This window comes from Telmatherina bonti, assembly GCF_933228915.1.
Source record: "Telmatherina bonti genome assembly, chromosome: 8".
Lineage (NCBI taxonomy): Eukaryota > Metazoa > Chordata > Actinopteri > Atheriniformes > Telmatherinidae > Telmatherina > Telmatherina bonti.
In genome coordinates, this window is record NC_136626.1 from 20058880 (window position 1) to 20076338 (window position 17459).

The 17459-nt window shown below is 37.3% G+C and overlaps 1 protein-coding gene across 1 annotated transcript; it reads right to left on the bottom strand.

Moving 5' to 3' along the window:
• Positions 1-4016: 4016 nt before the first annotated feature.
• Positions 4017-16905, bottom strand: vtg3 (vitellogenin 3, phosvitinless; the record flags this gene model as incomplete). Its single annotated transcript, XM_079245614.1, has 27 exons — positions 16857-16905; positions 16568-16588; positions 16324-16475; positions 14215-14466; positions 13973-14134; positions 13720-13868; positions 13493-13643; positions 13248-13405; positions 11542-11707; positions 11317-11442; positions 10734-10952; positions 10274-10491; positions 10096-10193; positions 9884-10008; positions 9688-9789; positions 9463-9582; positions 9166-9355; positions 8982-9069; positions 8026-8211; positions 7685-7784; positions 7436-7604; positions 6445-6554; positions 6267-6353; positions 5669-5875; positions 4499-4644; positions 4213-4351; positions 4017-4103 (listed from the first exon to the last, which is right to left on the bottom strand). The coding sequence occupies exons 1-27, from the start codon at positions 16894-16896 to the stop codon at positions 4017-4019; spliced, it is 3768 nt and encodes a 1255-aa protein (XP_079101740.1). The 5' UTR covers positions 16897-16905.
• Positions 16906-17459: the final 554 nt, after the last annotated feature.

Here is a 17459-nt window from a genome sequence, read left to right on the forward strand (position 1 = left end):
AGTATTACCACAGGTACTCCTTTTTCTTCAAATCACCTTTAGCTCAAAAACATTATCATGACTTAGTGTAAGAGTCCGGTTGAAAACTCCCATTAATTATCCAGGACTCCTCTTGATTGCCACAGAGAATATTCTGGATTTCTAAATTCTGCAAATGAACAAAAGTCTCTGATTTAATAGTAAATTACTGTTCGTGGTCTTAAAGTTCAATGTTCAGCTTCTCGTTCATTTCTTTGAATATTCCTCCTCGATCACTTAGACTGTTTCCAGTAGTTACTGGTTTCATCTTTAAATCCGCTATAAACTGGTATATGTTAGTTTTACATCACGAGCAACATATGTTGCTAAACACCACAGTGAAGTTTTGTGAAGTGTTTTTCCACAGTTTCTCAATCATTAACCTAAATCTAATCACTGAAGATGAATATAATAAATTTTCAAACTAATTGTGAAAGATTGCAATCAGCGCTTCTTCTTTAAATCCCTTTTTATAAAAACATTACAACAAGTTGACTACTTTGTATTTAAATGTCTTGCCTTGCTTTGGAAAGCAATCACAGGTAATAAAACATCAGCATTTAGACAATCATGATAACAAAACAAATTTTCATTTAGCTGACTCTGGCCAATCATGCATAAATTGTTTCAGGTAACTTCCCATTTTTGCCTGATAGAACTGTGGTGATCAGCGAAACGGCAGTGACAATTACACTTGCTGCATCTAGATTGCCCTTAAATAATGAGCTAGAGATTTAAGAGAAGCTGTCATTTGTGTTGAAAATTGTGTTTGTGCTGGTCCTTTGCAAAGAAGAGCAAAAATGCACACTCCAGCCTGATGTTGGCTACTGGCTCAGTACTGCAGGGTAATATCTTAGTATAATATTTCATTATGTTCCAGACTGGTATCATCTCTCTAAATGTGCTAAGTAGCAGTTATAGGACTTTAAATAAGGATGTAGCTCTTTATCATGAGTTCTCACATTTAGCCAAAGAGACTAAAGCACAAAATAATAGTGATAAAAAAAGTGTGGTACAGCGCTACATCTTGCAGACATAAAAACACAAAAGATGTGATTTTTTTTTCTCATAAAGACTTCGCTATACTCTGTTTTTGAACATTACAGAGTCAAAATAATTTAATTTTGAGTCTTTCAATGAAACACCGCTCCTTATTAAAGATGCCAGAGAAGATGGCAACAAACTGGCTTGAAGAGTGAGACAGTGAAAGCGAGAGAACATGAGCTGAGGCGACGTCTAGCAGGTGTCATGATGTGCTTGTGACGAGGTGTGCAGTCTCGATAATATCCGTTACATAACCCATCTGGACTTCCTTTCATTTTCTTTACATGCAAACCCTTGTTTTTGTGTACCTTTGTTTGTGTAGTGCTGTAAAAGCAATCGGGTTTATTGCTCCTTCAAATTGCCTGATCCATCGTTCACTGATGGTTTCTCTCTCTTGAGATTGAACAAGCCTTTTTCACAAAGTAGAAGAATTACATCTGTCTTTACCGGAACAGAAATGAGAGCCTCCTTGCTGGTTTTTGCTACCTCAAGTATAGGTGAGAACAAAAAACATGAACATCCAAAGACGCACCCTCGGCTTATTACTACACAAATTTGTTTCATACTTCACCACATGTGCTTCACAGAGAGGTGTTGCTATTGTAGTATGTGAAGAGTAAGTACAAGGGTTATTTTACTTTTATAGTTACATGAGGCCAAACTGTGTCCTCTCTGTCTGCAACCCAGAGTTGCAGCCACACTTTGAATGTGCCAAGTCACATATTTATCTATCCAGAAAATGTCAACATCCACTGCGTAGCCCTTTCTGTGAACTGAGCAAATACTGAAGCATCCAGGCTTTCATCACCGTGCCAGCAATGCTGTAAGATTTGGTAAACACTGTCCTCTAGTGCTTACATATTCTAAAACACAAACATGCACAAGTGAGGTGTGTTACTACTCTACGTTACACAATTGACAGCTTGTTTGTCTTTAAAAACTCTACAAAGTCTTTTCAAACTGTTCTTTGAGCTACTTTTTTAATACTTTGCACAACATTTACTATCTGCTTAAAGTTTATCTCAATCATTTTCTGTTAAAAAAGGTTTCGCTCTGATGTTCTTATAAAAACGGTGATCAGTTTCATGCTTTCAGAAATATTTTATTATGTGCAAGGAGCAGAGGGGAAAAGTGTCCATTGCCACCGTTTTACTATCAGTTACATCGGCCGGGCTGGTCAGCCTAATGAGGCAAGTCATGATAACAGAGTGAACGGCAGTAAAAAGAAATGTTTACTGATGTGGTAAATGACCACATCAGTCCATCTATAATGCTGTCGACCAGACTGGTGTCTCCCCGCTGAAGTCATGTCAAAACAAGGTCAGGCTGCTCTGATCTTTACTCAGAAATAAGGTGATGTGGATCACGACAGATTTGCCTGTCATTTCGCAAGCCTTTGGGATATTAGAGATGAAAATGGAACATAATGCTGCTGTTATAATTAGGCTCATCCTGTTCAGCCTTTGATGGCAATGTTCTTTCCTTTCAATTCCACGCCATCTGGCAAAATGAGTGTAGGCAGGAGCTGGAGGTTGTTAGAACAACCTTTCTCTGGTTAGGAGGCGATCATTGTTTTTGGCAGGTGGCATATCCTGTTTGTTACTAATGAACCTGTTTCAAAAGCATCAATTAATGTTCATTTCATCATGTCTATTCATAAGATATGACTGTCAGACATTCAGAAAAGATTAAAAAAAAAGTTTATCTAAAGCTGCAGCTTTTTGGTTCTGTCTTCCCACAGATCACCCAATGAGAGCTGGACTTACAGGGCATTTGTGGTGTCATTGTGTACTCGTATCTGCAAACAGCTCTGTTGGGTCAGTTGACCAAACAAACAGAGCAGGTCACACAGACCCTGCAAATCGGTCTTTTTTTGTCAGCAGGAAACATCCAAATTTGTGTGTATGAAAAAGTTTAGATATCCAAGACTCACCCACAACAGTTTTGTGATCAATAACATGAAATATTTAGTTTAGAGCTTCTAATGAAGGTCACTAATTTGCAACAGTTCTGCCAGCTGTTTAGATTGTGTTTTATGTAGTTTCCTCTTCATCCTGTAGCTACTACAAGTGGAATAATATGAATATTGTATGATGTAAATTTAGTTAAAGTACTACAAAGTTAGCTCCAGACAGGCCTGATGCTGTTCATTTCACTCAAGTTAACATTTGAGATTACACGACCATACATCTGTGGGATTTCTTGGGATTTCATCAGCCCTCCTGATCATTGTCTAACTTTGAGTTTGTGTGGTAAGTAGCAGATTGTAACTCAGCTGGTGAACAGCAGATTTCATGGACATGATCACACCGTACTTTTTATTTCATCAAGAATGTGAGGATAAGCTGCAGCTGCAACTCCTATGATCAAGGGATGATGGCAAATGAATGAATGAAAAAGAAAACGGAAGAAATATTTTGCATTGAATTTTAATTGCTTGAGTTTTGCAAACAAAAAACAAAATCATGTTTGTCAAGATACTCTTACTCAGCATGAACAGCATTTCTTCAGAGACAGTGTTCAGATATTAACATGCACAAATGAGCAAAATCCAGACCTTTATGAGTCACTCCAAAAGAGGAAACACCAGACAGATTACAAATAAATGCGTTATAAGCCTGACTTTCATCACAGTGGCGAGATCGTAGTTGATGTTTCAGTGATGACACATGAGGCGTCTGGCTCCCATATGGGCTTCGTCATCTTTCTGCAACACAAAACATATTTCATGAAGAAAGCGAAGCTGGCACAGCTCTTTGTCTTGTTGTTTGCTGATCTGTCTTTCTTGGAAATCTGTCAAAACAGTTGACTTCCGACAAGACACATGCATACATACATACAAAGGCAAATATACAAACACCACTACATCAGAAAGCCACTGGCAGTGATGGGAACATTCAGTCAAGCCTAATCCAATAGCTGTAGATTACGTACATAAGCTGGTCCAAATCCATCTATTCCTGTGCTGTGATGTTTTGTGGGAGCTCCTGAAAACCTGTAGATGGCACTGGGAATGGCATGGCCTGGCGGTACACCGAATACTTTAGAAAACACAAAGAGAAAGAGAGAGATCCATGTCAATGTTTAAACTATATGCAGTGAAAGAATGTAAAGGTTCAACAACAACAACAAAAGCTTTCTGTCTAATACCTCTGGGAATTTAATTTTCACATCAATGCTGTCTGTTGAGGCAGCAACCACTGATGCAGACACCTCCTGCTTGGCATTGCTGTCGTTTTCCTGGTAGAAGCCGAGAAGAAACGCCATGCCAGGAATGTACCTTTCAATTCTGGAAAACATAAAATCAGCTTTAACAGAAATAAACCAGCCGTTGTGGTAAACACACAAAATGTATTTGTTTGTACCGTTTGAGCTCATTCCTCTTATTCCAGCTGACATGTTTTATTTCTGCCTGCTAACTGAACATGTGACTCACCTTGAGCCCATCTTCACCATGTATTCTGGGATCCTGGTCCAGTGTACTTTGGCCTTTAGTGCTGGCTTAGAACCAGGAAGATATGTAGCAGCAGCTTTCATTGTCATTTCATAGGACTGACACTCAGCTCCCCACCTAACATGTGCCTAGAACAAACACAGGAGATCAGTGTTGCAATCAAACTCTGTAGCTGACAGAAACATCAGTCTGTACTTTAAAGTTTTATATCAATAAACATAAAATTGACACTTATAAACATACTGAATAATAGTTTTTATTACCCAGTGAAGTCTTATGCTGTTGTTTTTATATATAATTTGAGATAATTTCACAAAATAGAATCTTAAATTTAACAAAGTTAGAATCACTGTTCAGTTCTAGTCATGACTGAGCTGCAACAATTCATGTTGTGCAGTTATTTCTACAGCTTCTTTTAGGCCTCTAAATGTATGTTGCATACCCATAATGAAATAATACAACATATCTTTTTCAACAAGTTGTTAAAAAATAGTCTTTGCAATCACAAGGTCTCTTGAATATTTTTGAATTTATAGTGAAAGGAAAACCTGGGAGAGTCGTTAAGATGTGTAAATATTAGCATGAGTTACCCATGGAAATCAAGAAGGCACATAGCAAAGGTGAATGAAGTTTTAGAGGTTACTTGACACAACAAAATACCAAAAAAACAAACAAACAAACAAACAAACACACATTTAGGATTAATATAAATATCCCTTTGGAGTGCTGCAGCAGTAGCTTTTAGCTATTATCAAATTACTGTAAAACATGTGAATATCATCACTGAAAATCCATCTGTGTGTAGCAAAGCTAAACCAGGGAGGTTTTAGTGGAGTTTAGGATAGTTCAGGCGAGGTCTCCGAAATGGACTAGTTTTGGCATTTTTCTTGCTGTCTCCCATCAAAGGACCACAGGTTTTAAAGGGTTAAAAATATCTCTGTAAAGATTTTCTAATCCTAATTGTTGAGTTTATCTGGACAGAAGTCTCAAGATTTTCCAACCTACAAGGAAAGTCTGCTTCTAGTATGTGACTGAGTCCATCTCCGCAGCTTCTCGTGGAGGTACACCCTCGACAGGTCGCCAGTCTCTTAAAATTACTTGAAGAAAAAAATAGGCTTTCTTGTGTGTGTGTGTGTGTGTTTTTACATCTACCTTTGCCTCTGCGCTAACATTCACACTGGAGTCAACACACATCTTCCAGTTGGTGTTTGCGCCAACTTGGGACACAATTAGTTGGGCATTGTGAGCCCATGCCTCAGGAGTATAGTATACTGCTGCATCATAACCCTCCGGCTTCTGGTTTCCACTCATGGCAAACGCTTTGAAATTGAAGACAGCTTCTGGTGTTGAATTCATGCCCTAAGAAATGAGACAGAAATAAGGCTGTTACCCTAAGATATTTGCAGAGTATTGATCACCTTATGTCAAGTGTGAAGCAATAATAATCCCCCAGTGAGTGTGCATCAGTGTGACTGTGAGGGAAATTTAGTGCATGGATGAGGTAGTCAGGCTGCTGACTGCACGAATTGACTCACAACACTGCTAAATAAATTTAGCCTGAATTCTGAAGGAATGCTACTCTATATGGGGTTTTATTCACTAATAACGATGCAGTCTTGACACAGACCACTTAGTTTTGGTGGGATCATGGAAACATAGCTCAACCAAGACCATTTAAAAAGTTCACTCAAAGCAAACTCATGAACTAAAACACGTTTGGGTCTAAAGCTGTGTTGCTTCTTCTGCTTACTCCCACTAAAATGTCATGGTGGCCGGGATGAGATCTTCTGACACTTGAGGCCGAATCGGAGGACAGAGTTACTCGCTGGGTTGCTTCCTGTAAACACAATTTAGGAACAGGAAAATTTGATTGACTCAAACACCAGCACAGGCTTTGCAGTAATAACGTTGCATGAATAGCTAAATACCTTGGAAAGCCTCTTTAGAGTTTCAAGCAGTTGGCGCACGCTCGTTGGGTGTCTGCTGGGGCCAGCATTAACCTCAAAGTGGATTTTGTCAACAGCTTTGGTTGCCTGGGCTAATAAAATGCAGACAATACATTATCAATGATAGCTAAGAAAGTCAGTGACAGATGCTGACACAGGTAGAGAAAAACGACACGGCTAGTGGAACAGCAACAGAGAGTTTGTACTTCTCCATTCGTTTGTGAATGGTTAAAGGCATGGGCAATCTCGTGTTTCGATCTAGATTAACAGCAAAATTAAACTTGAGTACACAGAAAAATATAATAAACAATGTTTTAAAACAAAAAAATAAAGAACAGGTCTATAAAATGGTCTGATCGTTTCTTTTTATAACTGCTGGAATAATCAACTAGTACAAAGATCTGACTGTACAGTTTCCAGCAAAACCTTCTAAAGACCCCCACAGGGAAGAACAAAGGGCTGCTGGTAGATTTCTGCATTAACACAAGACACCTTAAAAGAGAGAGTATTACAAAACTCTTTGGACCAACTCTGCCCTGTTGCCCCCTTGACCCAGTGGAGGTAGTGGGATGCTAGCCAAGCTAACCTCTTTACTGTCTCTAACTCCATGCATAACACCATGATAGTCCTGACAACTAGAATTTAAAAGCAGGGATATTGCTGGTCCTTCCTCCTTCCCTCAGACTGTACAACATGACTGTGTAGTAACATTTAAATAAATGTGCAATTATTATTTCTGTCTCTTTGTGTAGTTTTTTTTTCTGTCACACCACAATACCTGTTTTTTTTCTTTTTTTAATTTGAAATAATATTGCATTTTCATATACAAATTATTATTCTGTATATTTATATTCACAATAAATGTGCACTTTATCTAAATTTAACTGGGAAAACTGAGTTTTCTGCCTAAATTATTCAGATTTCATTGGTTTTCCATATCCTAGTCTATGGTTGTGATTGTAAACTTAATCACCTGGAATGATTTTAAGTCCCATGTGGGTGTATCCGAGGAAATAGTACAGAGGATATTCCTCGCTATAGTACTGTCTCTTCAGCTCATACTCCACACACAGGCCCAGTCCATAGATATTACTCTCTGCACACATTCTAGAGGTTGGATGCCAGGTGCTTGGTCCCAGAATCTGTTTTAGGAGAATAATCACAATCATGTCACTGCTTCCTTACAGAGAAATTTGCAGAGCTCTCATAGCGGTGACAGTACCTGCAGTGGCTCAGGTTTCACCTCAGACATGGCCATTATTGGTGTAACCTTTGGTGAATCTGGATCCTCAATGTTCCTGGAGACTGCATACACATTAGATCTGTTTGTAGGGAGGAAGAGATGAATATTTTTTACCTGACATAATGCCTGCATTGTTAAGAGTGTGACTAACCGAATGAAAATCACCAATTCATTTAGAAATTTTGAACTTCCTAGATGTTAGAGGACATTTCAAAATTGAAAAAGAATTTTCCAGCAAAGTGCAAGAAAAATTAATAGATTCTGAAGCCTGAGTCTCTTTTGATATTCATTATTATGGATTATAATACTAGTAGATATACCTCTGCGAAATGAGCTCAATCTCTTCTTTGCAAGGAGGGAAGTCCAGTTCAAATCGCTTTTCTGCAACATTGATTTTAGTGGAAAACTTCCACGGGACAGCAACAGTGACTTTGTTCTTTAACTGAGAGCCACTTTGGAACAGCTCCGTGTTGATTCCGTAGAAAACCCAGAAATCCTTTGTGACACTAAAAAAAGAAGTTATTAAAAAAAAAAAAAAAAAACTTCAAACAAATATCTTTAATTGTTTAATTGACCCTTCTGAATCAAGCATTAAAAAAAATTACTGAAAGAAAAGATGCTTTTAAGTGACATGAAAACGTGTGGCGTTCACACCTAAATTGTGTTACAAATGGAAATGAAAATGTGATGTTACAAATAAACAGCACAAGCATGGAACTGAAACTACAACGAGATCTTTTGAATCTGCAAACTAATTTTCATTGATGATGTGAATGGAGTTTTTTCAATATAATCATTTATTCTTTAAGTCACTGATTTTTGTTCAACTCTGCGATTGTTTTTGAAAGTCTATCTAAGCATATAAAATGAAAATGTCTGACTATCTCTAGGTTGTAACTAGGTTGTAAAAAGTATCTTTTTTAACAAAAATAAAAAGCACTATTAGTTCTAGCCTGTCAGGCCCCAATTGAACCCAGGGTGAAGTTTAAATAAAAGCCTCTCTCACTATGAGGCAACCAGTCACTCTGAACAATAAGAACATGAATGGCAACACTCGAGGTTTCAAAATTAAACAATTAAGCCCTAAATGTTATATGCTAAAAGTTCAGTTGGGCTGACTTTAATATCTCAAAGGACTTGAAAGAAACTCTGATACTTAAGTCATATTTAAATAGAATATAGACAATTCTAACTCAGTGTTTACAACTCTATTATAAACTAAATAAAATATTTCAACATCATGGTTTTTTTTCCATGTAAATATGAATATAATTACCCAGCGAAGCCATCTGTATCCATAGAAATTTGAGATGTCAGGAGCTGTTCCAGACGCTCGGTCGGCAATAGATTTGCTCCAGCTTTAGCTACACAAAAAGATGACATCAGTTTATTTTCATGCAAACCTTATTAGAAGTGAGTTGATGTGGGAGTGTCATCTGCAGCAATGTTAGACTCCTCACCATTAACAGTGAGTGCTGTGATGGAGTTGTAATATTTGCTGATTTCTACTGGAAGACCCAGAGTGGTAGCTTGGAAATAACGAGCCTCAATGACCAAAAATGGCCGTGTGTATCGCCATGAAGTTCCTCTCTTTAACTCTTCCATTGCAGCCCACAGAGGAGATCCTTTACCTGCGGAAGGACTGAAGGCCTGCAGGTAACATCAACATTACAAGATTTTAATGACCTCTGTGTCTTAAACAAATCAGAGTTAGCAATGGGGGTTTTCTAATGTAAGTGTTAGACTTTCTCTATTACCTTAAGGATATTCTGAAACATCTCTTTGCTGATATCAGTGAAGTACCACTCTTGCCCAGAGGCACGGGAATAAGCTGAAAAGACTGGCTTATCGTTTGGCAGAACATCCGAGTTTTGTAGCTGAAATTAAACAAAACAAAACAAAAAAAAACAAAAACAAAACATTGGTTATTCAGTGTATCACATTAGCCAACATGGCCATGAAGTGTTTGCTAGAGTACTCACCACAGAGAAAATGCTCTGAAGGTCACTGAAGCTAACATTTCCTTTAAATCCAGAGGCACTAGCGTTAAACAACTCCTTGATTCCTTCTGCACGGACACCCAACTTTAAATAAGGGAAGGATGAAGATTACTGTTTGTGATTAGGAGAACATTTCTAATTTAAATGCATGTATTAATGGTAACAAGTGAAACTCTACCTCCAATAGCTGTACAATCCTCCCAATGAAATGGAATTTTCCTTTCGACATGATTTCAGTGGGTAACATGTTAGCTGCACTTCTTAGCATGAAGAATTCTGAGCTTGTGCCGGCTAGGAAATCATCTGTGTTGGGGAAAAAGAAATATTGCCGCAATGTTATATCAAATCTTTTTGAATGAAAATCTCTGTGGCTGCAGAATTCCAACATACCATGAAACCAGTCCATGTGCATTGCTTTGCTGTAGCGGTAACTGAGACGTCCAAATTTGGGTGCGAGGATTTTCACAGCTACGCTAGAGGCAGTTGAGCTATTGAAAAGGCCACAAAAAATTTAGTCATAATGTAGCATTCATACATAAATACAGCAGTTCTTCGCCGTTGTACTCACAGGAAGTGATTGTCTGGAGTTCTGGATCGGGCAAAACTTTCCAAGTATGAGTATGCGAAGCTCGCAACATTCAGGTCTTTTTCTTCCAGCAGATGTGCTGTCACTGTGGACACAACTGCCATTGATGGCTTAGTGTCAAACAGGATCATAAAGGCCAGCATACGTATCTCTGCGGGAAGGTCTCTCTGCACGAACAGGCGAATGGTGATGTCTTGCACCTGAAAGCACAGATATTATAATGAAAATGAGGGCTAGAGGTCACACATCTATAAGTATAAATATTTTCATCTTTGTTCTTTTTTTTTTTTTAAGTAAATGAATATCAAGATTACGATGCAGTGCTTCCAACAGCTGCATTTTTAGTCTAAACTTTGCAAAAAAAAACAGAGTTGGATTTTCACAGAAACCCTGATGGAGTTGTTACAGCTGCATCTATTGAACCTTCTGCATGCCATCTTACACTGTGAGGGTCTCTGGCGGCGATTAGTCTCATAGCCTGCACAGCAGCACTCTGCACACGGAGAGGCAGATCCACAGGGGTGGCGGCTATTCCAGGGAGGAAACGCATGATGGTTTTAATGCTGCTTGGATGACCTGCATTCCCCAGAGCTTTCAGAAACAGGACCATGTTGTCTTTGTTGCCGCTCCTCAGAGCTTCTGTGGCCATGTCCAGAAGTGGCTGATGCAAAGTTAAACAACATACATACGTGATCAATTACCTTTTGCAACTGGAAAACTGATTGTTTTTCTGGATCCTAATTAAAGGTAGGGTAGGAGATCCTGGAAAAAGCTACAGTTTGAAGATACACATTTCAAAAGTCCAAGCCCATTTCTTCAGACTTTGTGTAAGAATATTTAATACATTGGTTGTAATCAGGGTGTGAAAGGGATTTTAAGCAGTATATCATAAATAATGCTCCTAAAATACATCTCCTACCTTACTTTTATGCTATCATAATATATCAAATGAAGATATGCGCTGGTGTTATTTTCTGTAGACTAGCTTTTAAGTACAAAAGGAAACTTTTTTGTGTTCTCGTTACCTGAACTGCAGCCACTGGACAAGGTGTATAATATGTACAGTGCTTGTACACCAGAGTACCATAGGCCAGTGCCACAGTCTGCCACACGTAGATGTCAGATTTACTGAATGGCATCCCCAGGAACACCTGCAAAAGACAGAGAAGTTTTGAGATGAAATACAAAATAAGTTCTTTTTTTCTTCCTATAGCAAATGAATTATTTCTCTTTTTTCACTATTAACTCACTTTAGCCATCTCAACCAGCTCAGGACTTGCTCGAAGGTGTTGCAGGGCCATCAAAAAGGTTTGCCAAGCTTCAGATGGAGACAAATCCCCAACCTTAAACCTGTTTTCCAGGAATTTAAGGACTCTGGCATCGCCAACTTCAATAATCATGTCCAAAAACCAGCGCCTAAAAAGTAACAGACAAAACAAGATCTTTAATTAGCTAGAAAATATTTCAGATAATTATATTTAGAATTAAAACAGAAAGATGATGAAGAAAACATTAAATTGCACTAAAGGGATTTGTGTGACTAATGAGATGTGCTTCCTTGCTGTTGCCTCCCCACTGTCATGTCTCACATGATAACGAATTGTTTGTCAGTTCCAGACTACATTTTGTTTTTAATCAAGTGAAACAGGCTTTTCAGAGTCTGAACTAGTTGAAGAAGATCAGCGTCTATCAGATCTCCCAAGGCCAGCTTTTTCCTGTTCTTTTGTGAATATGAAAACATTGGTAGGAAATTTTCTCTTGCAGAATATAAAGACACAAAAATGAAATCAGACTCTTGCATGCAATGATAATTTAGTTATTATCAAAGTCTGCCTGAAACCATGGTGCTGTGGACTGTGTAAGAAAAAAAAACATTTTAAACTTCCTACTGCTTCTAACATACTTGGTGGGAAAATAATAGTTTGTGAAAGTAAATTTACTTTAAGTTCCTAAATGATATATAAACTCAAGATTTAATAAGTGGAAATCAAAATGTGCCTTGTTTTTATTAATATACACATATGTGTTATTACTTCCTAAAAACAATACTGAAACATAGAACTATGGTCACTGTACTGTGTGCATGGGTTCACAGACCTGCCAGACTCGACTGAAATGGGTTAAATAGTCTGTCTTTAGCCTCCATATAGTGTGTTCAGATTGCCACAGGAGGAGGGGAAAAGTCATGGCTTTTAACAAGTAAAGGAAAAATTAGCTTCCAAAAAAGAAAAGGGAGAAATGAGGAAAAGTGGGAGAAGCAGCTGCTGTCTGATTTCTCTGAGAAGAGAGAGGAGCAACACACCTGAACTGAGAAACGGTTTGTGCAGATATCAGCAGCAGCTGATTCAGTGTGAAGACCGGACGCTTCCGTTCAAATTCATTCAATTCATTTAAGAATAACGCAATGTAATGAACAGCCGAATTCATCAACGTCAATACCACCAATAATTTCACTCTGAGCACGGAACAGTTAAATTTTGTGTCAATATTTTAGGCCTTCCTATTTCAAGAATATCCCAACTTCAAGGTTAAGCTGAATAACGAGGCACAGTTATTAGAATATGTTATTTGGAAAAAGGAGTGTTAGTAATAATAATAATAATAATAATAATAATAATAATAATAATAATAATAATAATAATAATAATAATAACTTAATTTAGTGCCTGATCAGGAAAAAAAAAAAATTGAAACATCCATGCATTAGAAAGGTACTTAACCTGCATGTTAAAGATCCAGAGAAACAGGTACAAGCTATGATTCAGTGGGCATGCGTAAAAAAAGGTCCCATACCATTTTTTTGTATTGAAACATAATTTAAACTGTTCTACAAATAAATGTGAAGATGAGTGATGTCTCATCAAAATATGATGATGTACAAAGTTTATTTTTTGGATAGGCAAATGCGATAATTCAGTTTCTTATGTAAGAAACTAAATATTTTTTTCATGTTTACCTGTATCCTTTGTTTTCTGCAAACTGCTTCCACATAGTCTCGAGTCCTTCGTAAGGAATCACTCGCATAAGTTGATATGCCTTCATTGCATCCTCAGTTGTTATACTGTCAACGGAGTAATTATTAGCTTCGGCCAAACGCTTGATCAAATCCATAGCCTGTGGAACGATAGTAAGATACAAAATGTTACATGTCACATGATTAAATCCTTCTCTAGTGCACAAAAATTATTTGGTCATTTTTACCTTTTGCATTGGGTTTTCCAGATTTTGCATCATGATGGGTATTTTGGTGTCTTCATCAGCAAACTTATAAACAATGTTGCCCTTGCTCTCCATTGGTCCATAAGTTGTGGCTCTAGTTGTGTCGTTCACACCAAGCAGAGCCAATTCTTTCCTGCAGTAGAAGTTATTTAATGCACATGATCTGTGTTGTGGATTGACAAAATGAGCATGCATCTTCTTGCTCTTACATTGCTTGCATCTTGAAAGTGCCACCTTTCACATTGAAGGGACTGAAGTGCTGCTTTTCCAGAGCGTGAGCTCTGGTTAGGAGACCTCCCTCTGCTGTTGGCTTGACTGAGTAAAGATATCTCACAGTTGATATGATAGAGTCTCCTCTCTAGAATAAAATACATAAAACACAAAAGCAGAACGGGAATTTGTCTCAACGATCCATAATCACAGAATCAACTGCATCTATATTTAGAGTGAGAAAAAAAAAACCTCTTTAGAGAGTTTTTCCACAACTGCAGTCGCCATTCCTGTGTACATCGCTGCCTTCTCCCTGCAGTTCATGACATCCACCACCTGAGTGATGTTCAGCTCCTTTGTTTCCTTGTTTTCTTCAGTAACATAGTGACTCTGACACTTGCCGTGGATTCCGATCTATAGACAAAAGTCTCATATCATGAGTTCTTATCGATGCAGTGAAGAATAGGATCATTTGTCTGTGTGTTGGGATTTACCTCCTCCAGCTCGTAGATGTTTTGTGTAGTCTTCACAGTGACTTGAAAGAAACTAAGAAGCCCTCTTACAATGTTGACGACAGTGGTGGAGATCTCAGTGGAGGCACGGATGTCCTCAACATGACCATTGTTATAGTCAAACATGAAAGGTTTGATGAGCTCAGCAGCAATTCGTTTGGTGAGTTTTGGGGAGGCATCATAGCCATTCTTTCCTGGGAAGCCATTGTACTCAGCGACAGCCAAATCAGAGACCTTTGAACCAGTAACGAAAAAGAAAAAAACTTATTGCATCATACGCAATTGTCAACATAGAAACTGAGGTTCAGACATATACGATGAAACTGGGAAGCGCAGCACATGTAGGCATGCAGAATAGTACCCCGTGCTGTTTTACAGGCTTGAAATGAGTATTTTTAAAACAGCAGTGGCAAAATAGTTCTGTAAGATACACAAAGATAACTAAACTGTAATCCTTAATTATCAATAAAAACGAATTTATAACTCACGAAATGATACTTTTTGCAATGAGAATCACAATCAGCTTTACTTGCCGAGTATGTGAAAACATACAAGGGCATGTTTTACGGGCAGACTAGCACCAAGAAGTGGTAAAAAAAAAAAATTAAGAAAAAAAATAGAAATAGACTATAGTTGGATCCGCTAAGTAAAGAGTTTTCAACCTATATTTCTATATACACTATATATAGTCAAAAGGCAACATAAAAGCAAAAAAAAAAAAAAACACATAAAAGTGATCATGTGCAAAGTTTTTAGCTAAAAATGTCTATGATCTTAAAAGTCTGTATAACTGTTCAAGACCATGACAAACTGTATTAAAAGTGGATTTAGTCTGTCAGTGGTATTTTCAGGTATGCAATGACAAAGGGAATTTAAATGATAATAACAATAATTCTCATACATGTAATGAAAGTAAAATATCCTCCAGATGAGGGCACTTCTCTGATGAGCAGTTGGTGACAATATCCACCAACAGGCGCAGAAGCCTGATAAAGAGTTGCATAAAACACCTGATTGCAATGATTACTTCAAGGGGTCGTTCAACAAAATATTAGATTACAAGTGATGTAATATACATGAATTTATCATTCTTGTTTGTTTGTTTTAATACATATTTTAATACAATGCAAAAGTGATGTCACAAATTTTCATTCTTTTTTATTTCTTTTTTTTTTTTTTTTAAATTGACCATATGTCAGAGACATCTTTTTTTTTATTCAATAGGAAGGTATGAAAATACACACACACACACACACACATATACTTTGGGATACACACACACACACACACACACACACACACACACACACACACACACACACACACACATATATATATATATATATATATATATATATATATATATATATATATATATATATATATATATATGGACACTGAATTGTCCATTGGAGTGATTATGACTGTGAATGACTGTGGACTGGCATCCAGCCAGGGTGTACCCTGCCTCTTGCCCAAAAATTACTTTGGGATACATATATATATATATATATATATATATATATATATATATATATATACATAATCACTCCAATGGACAATTCAGTGACCAATCAGTCTAACATGCGTGTCTTTGGGCAGTGGGTGGAAGCTGGAATCCCCGAAAAGAACCCATACATTCACAAGGAGAACATGCAAACTCCACACCAAAAGAACACTTTATAAGTTTAATTTCATTACCTCAGACATAACCATTTATTTCTGATTTACCCTCCCGACCTAGAAGTGCAGCAGTTTTAACTCTAGAAAACGACTAATGTTCAAAGAGTAAATGGTGTTTTTGCGAGAAGTTTTAGGGTACGTATATTAAGAAATAGAGAGCACTATAAATTGCATTGCAAATAGAGAGCATTATATATTGCAGGAATCGCCAACAGAGAGAATCCCTCTCATCACAGAAGCAACACAATGAAAAGAAGCAAGTATTATGTAATATTAAATTACATAATAATAGGTATTAATCACAAATTGTTTCTTTAGTGTCTTTTGTTGAATTATCAAATCAGTCTTCACTGTTCCACCTGCTCCACTCTGAGGATTTCTAACATTAGCAGGATTTTTTCTACTCACCTGAAGGAGGAACATCCGTTCAGACACACCACTGATCTTTGCCTTGCATGTTATTTTTACACCAGACTCTGCAAGGTTTGGCAAGTCAAGTCCGAAGTTCACCTTTCCTTCATATTTGTACTCATAGGTTTTCTTTGGATTCAGGGTAATATCTGAAAAATGTTTTCAGGCTTAAACGTCATCGCAGGATTTATTAAAAATACTGTTGTCACTTTACCTTTGTGATTTCATGATCAAAACTTACCATATCGTAGACTTTGACATGCTAGAATATTAAAAACAAACAAAGTGACATCAGAACATGTCTAAAAAGAAAATATCTGGACATTTTAATATTGTTTATGCATGATCTGAAAATATACAATAATCACAGGACCAGCTTGTTGAAGTTAAAATTAAGTTTTTTGCAAGATACTAAGAGATGGACCTGAAATCATGACCATTGGAAGTAAAGATTCTCTCATAGAATTGATATGGACCATTAAAATGATCGTATTAAATTGGTTAAACTGTGAAAAACGGATAAAACTTACTGGCCAGGGCCGCAAGGCAGCACAAGAGGAGACCCCGCATTGTGAGACAGGAGTGGTCGCTCTTTCAGACTTGTCCTTATATAAGCACATGATTTCATTTCACATTTAGCCTTGAAAGCAAGGCAGATATCAAAATTGGACAACTGCCTTTGTTTAAGTAAACACATGCTATCTGAGTTAAAGTCATGCTGACCTGTGACATTGTCAGAGTGACATAGGACAGGTGAAAGGTAATCGTCGTAGCAGCCACTGTGCTTGAAACCTCTGTAAAAATGTACAACTTAAGAAATTAGTACAATTTTTAAAAAAAATAAGGATAAAAAGTGACAAAAGGAGCAAAAAAAAAAAAAAACAGCCACAACACAACAAAAATAACGACACGTGCATCTCAGAAACAGACACAAAAAGAAACTGAGGAGTAGACCACAACAAAATTACAACAGATTATAGAAACCAGCAACAATTTTAAAATACAGAAATAAAGAAAGCAAATAAACAAAATGAAACAGAAAACACAGCATCTTTCTGCTCCTGGCTCTTCCATGTAAACCACAACAAAGCAACAAAATCCAAACCAAACTTCATTTTCTCTTTTCAACCAAA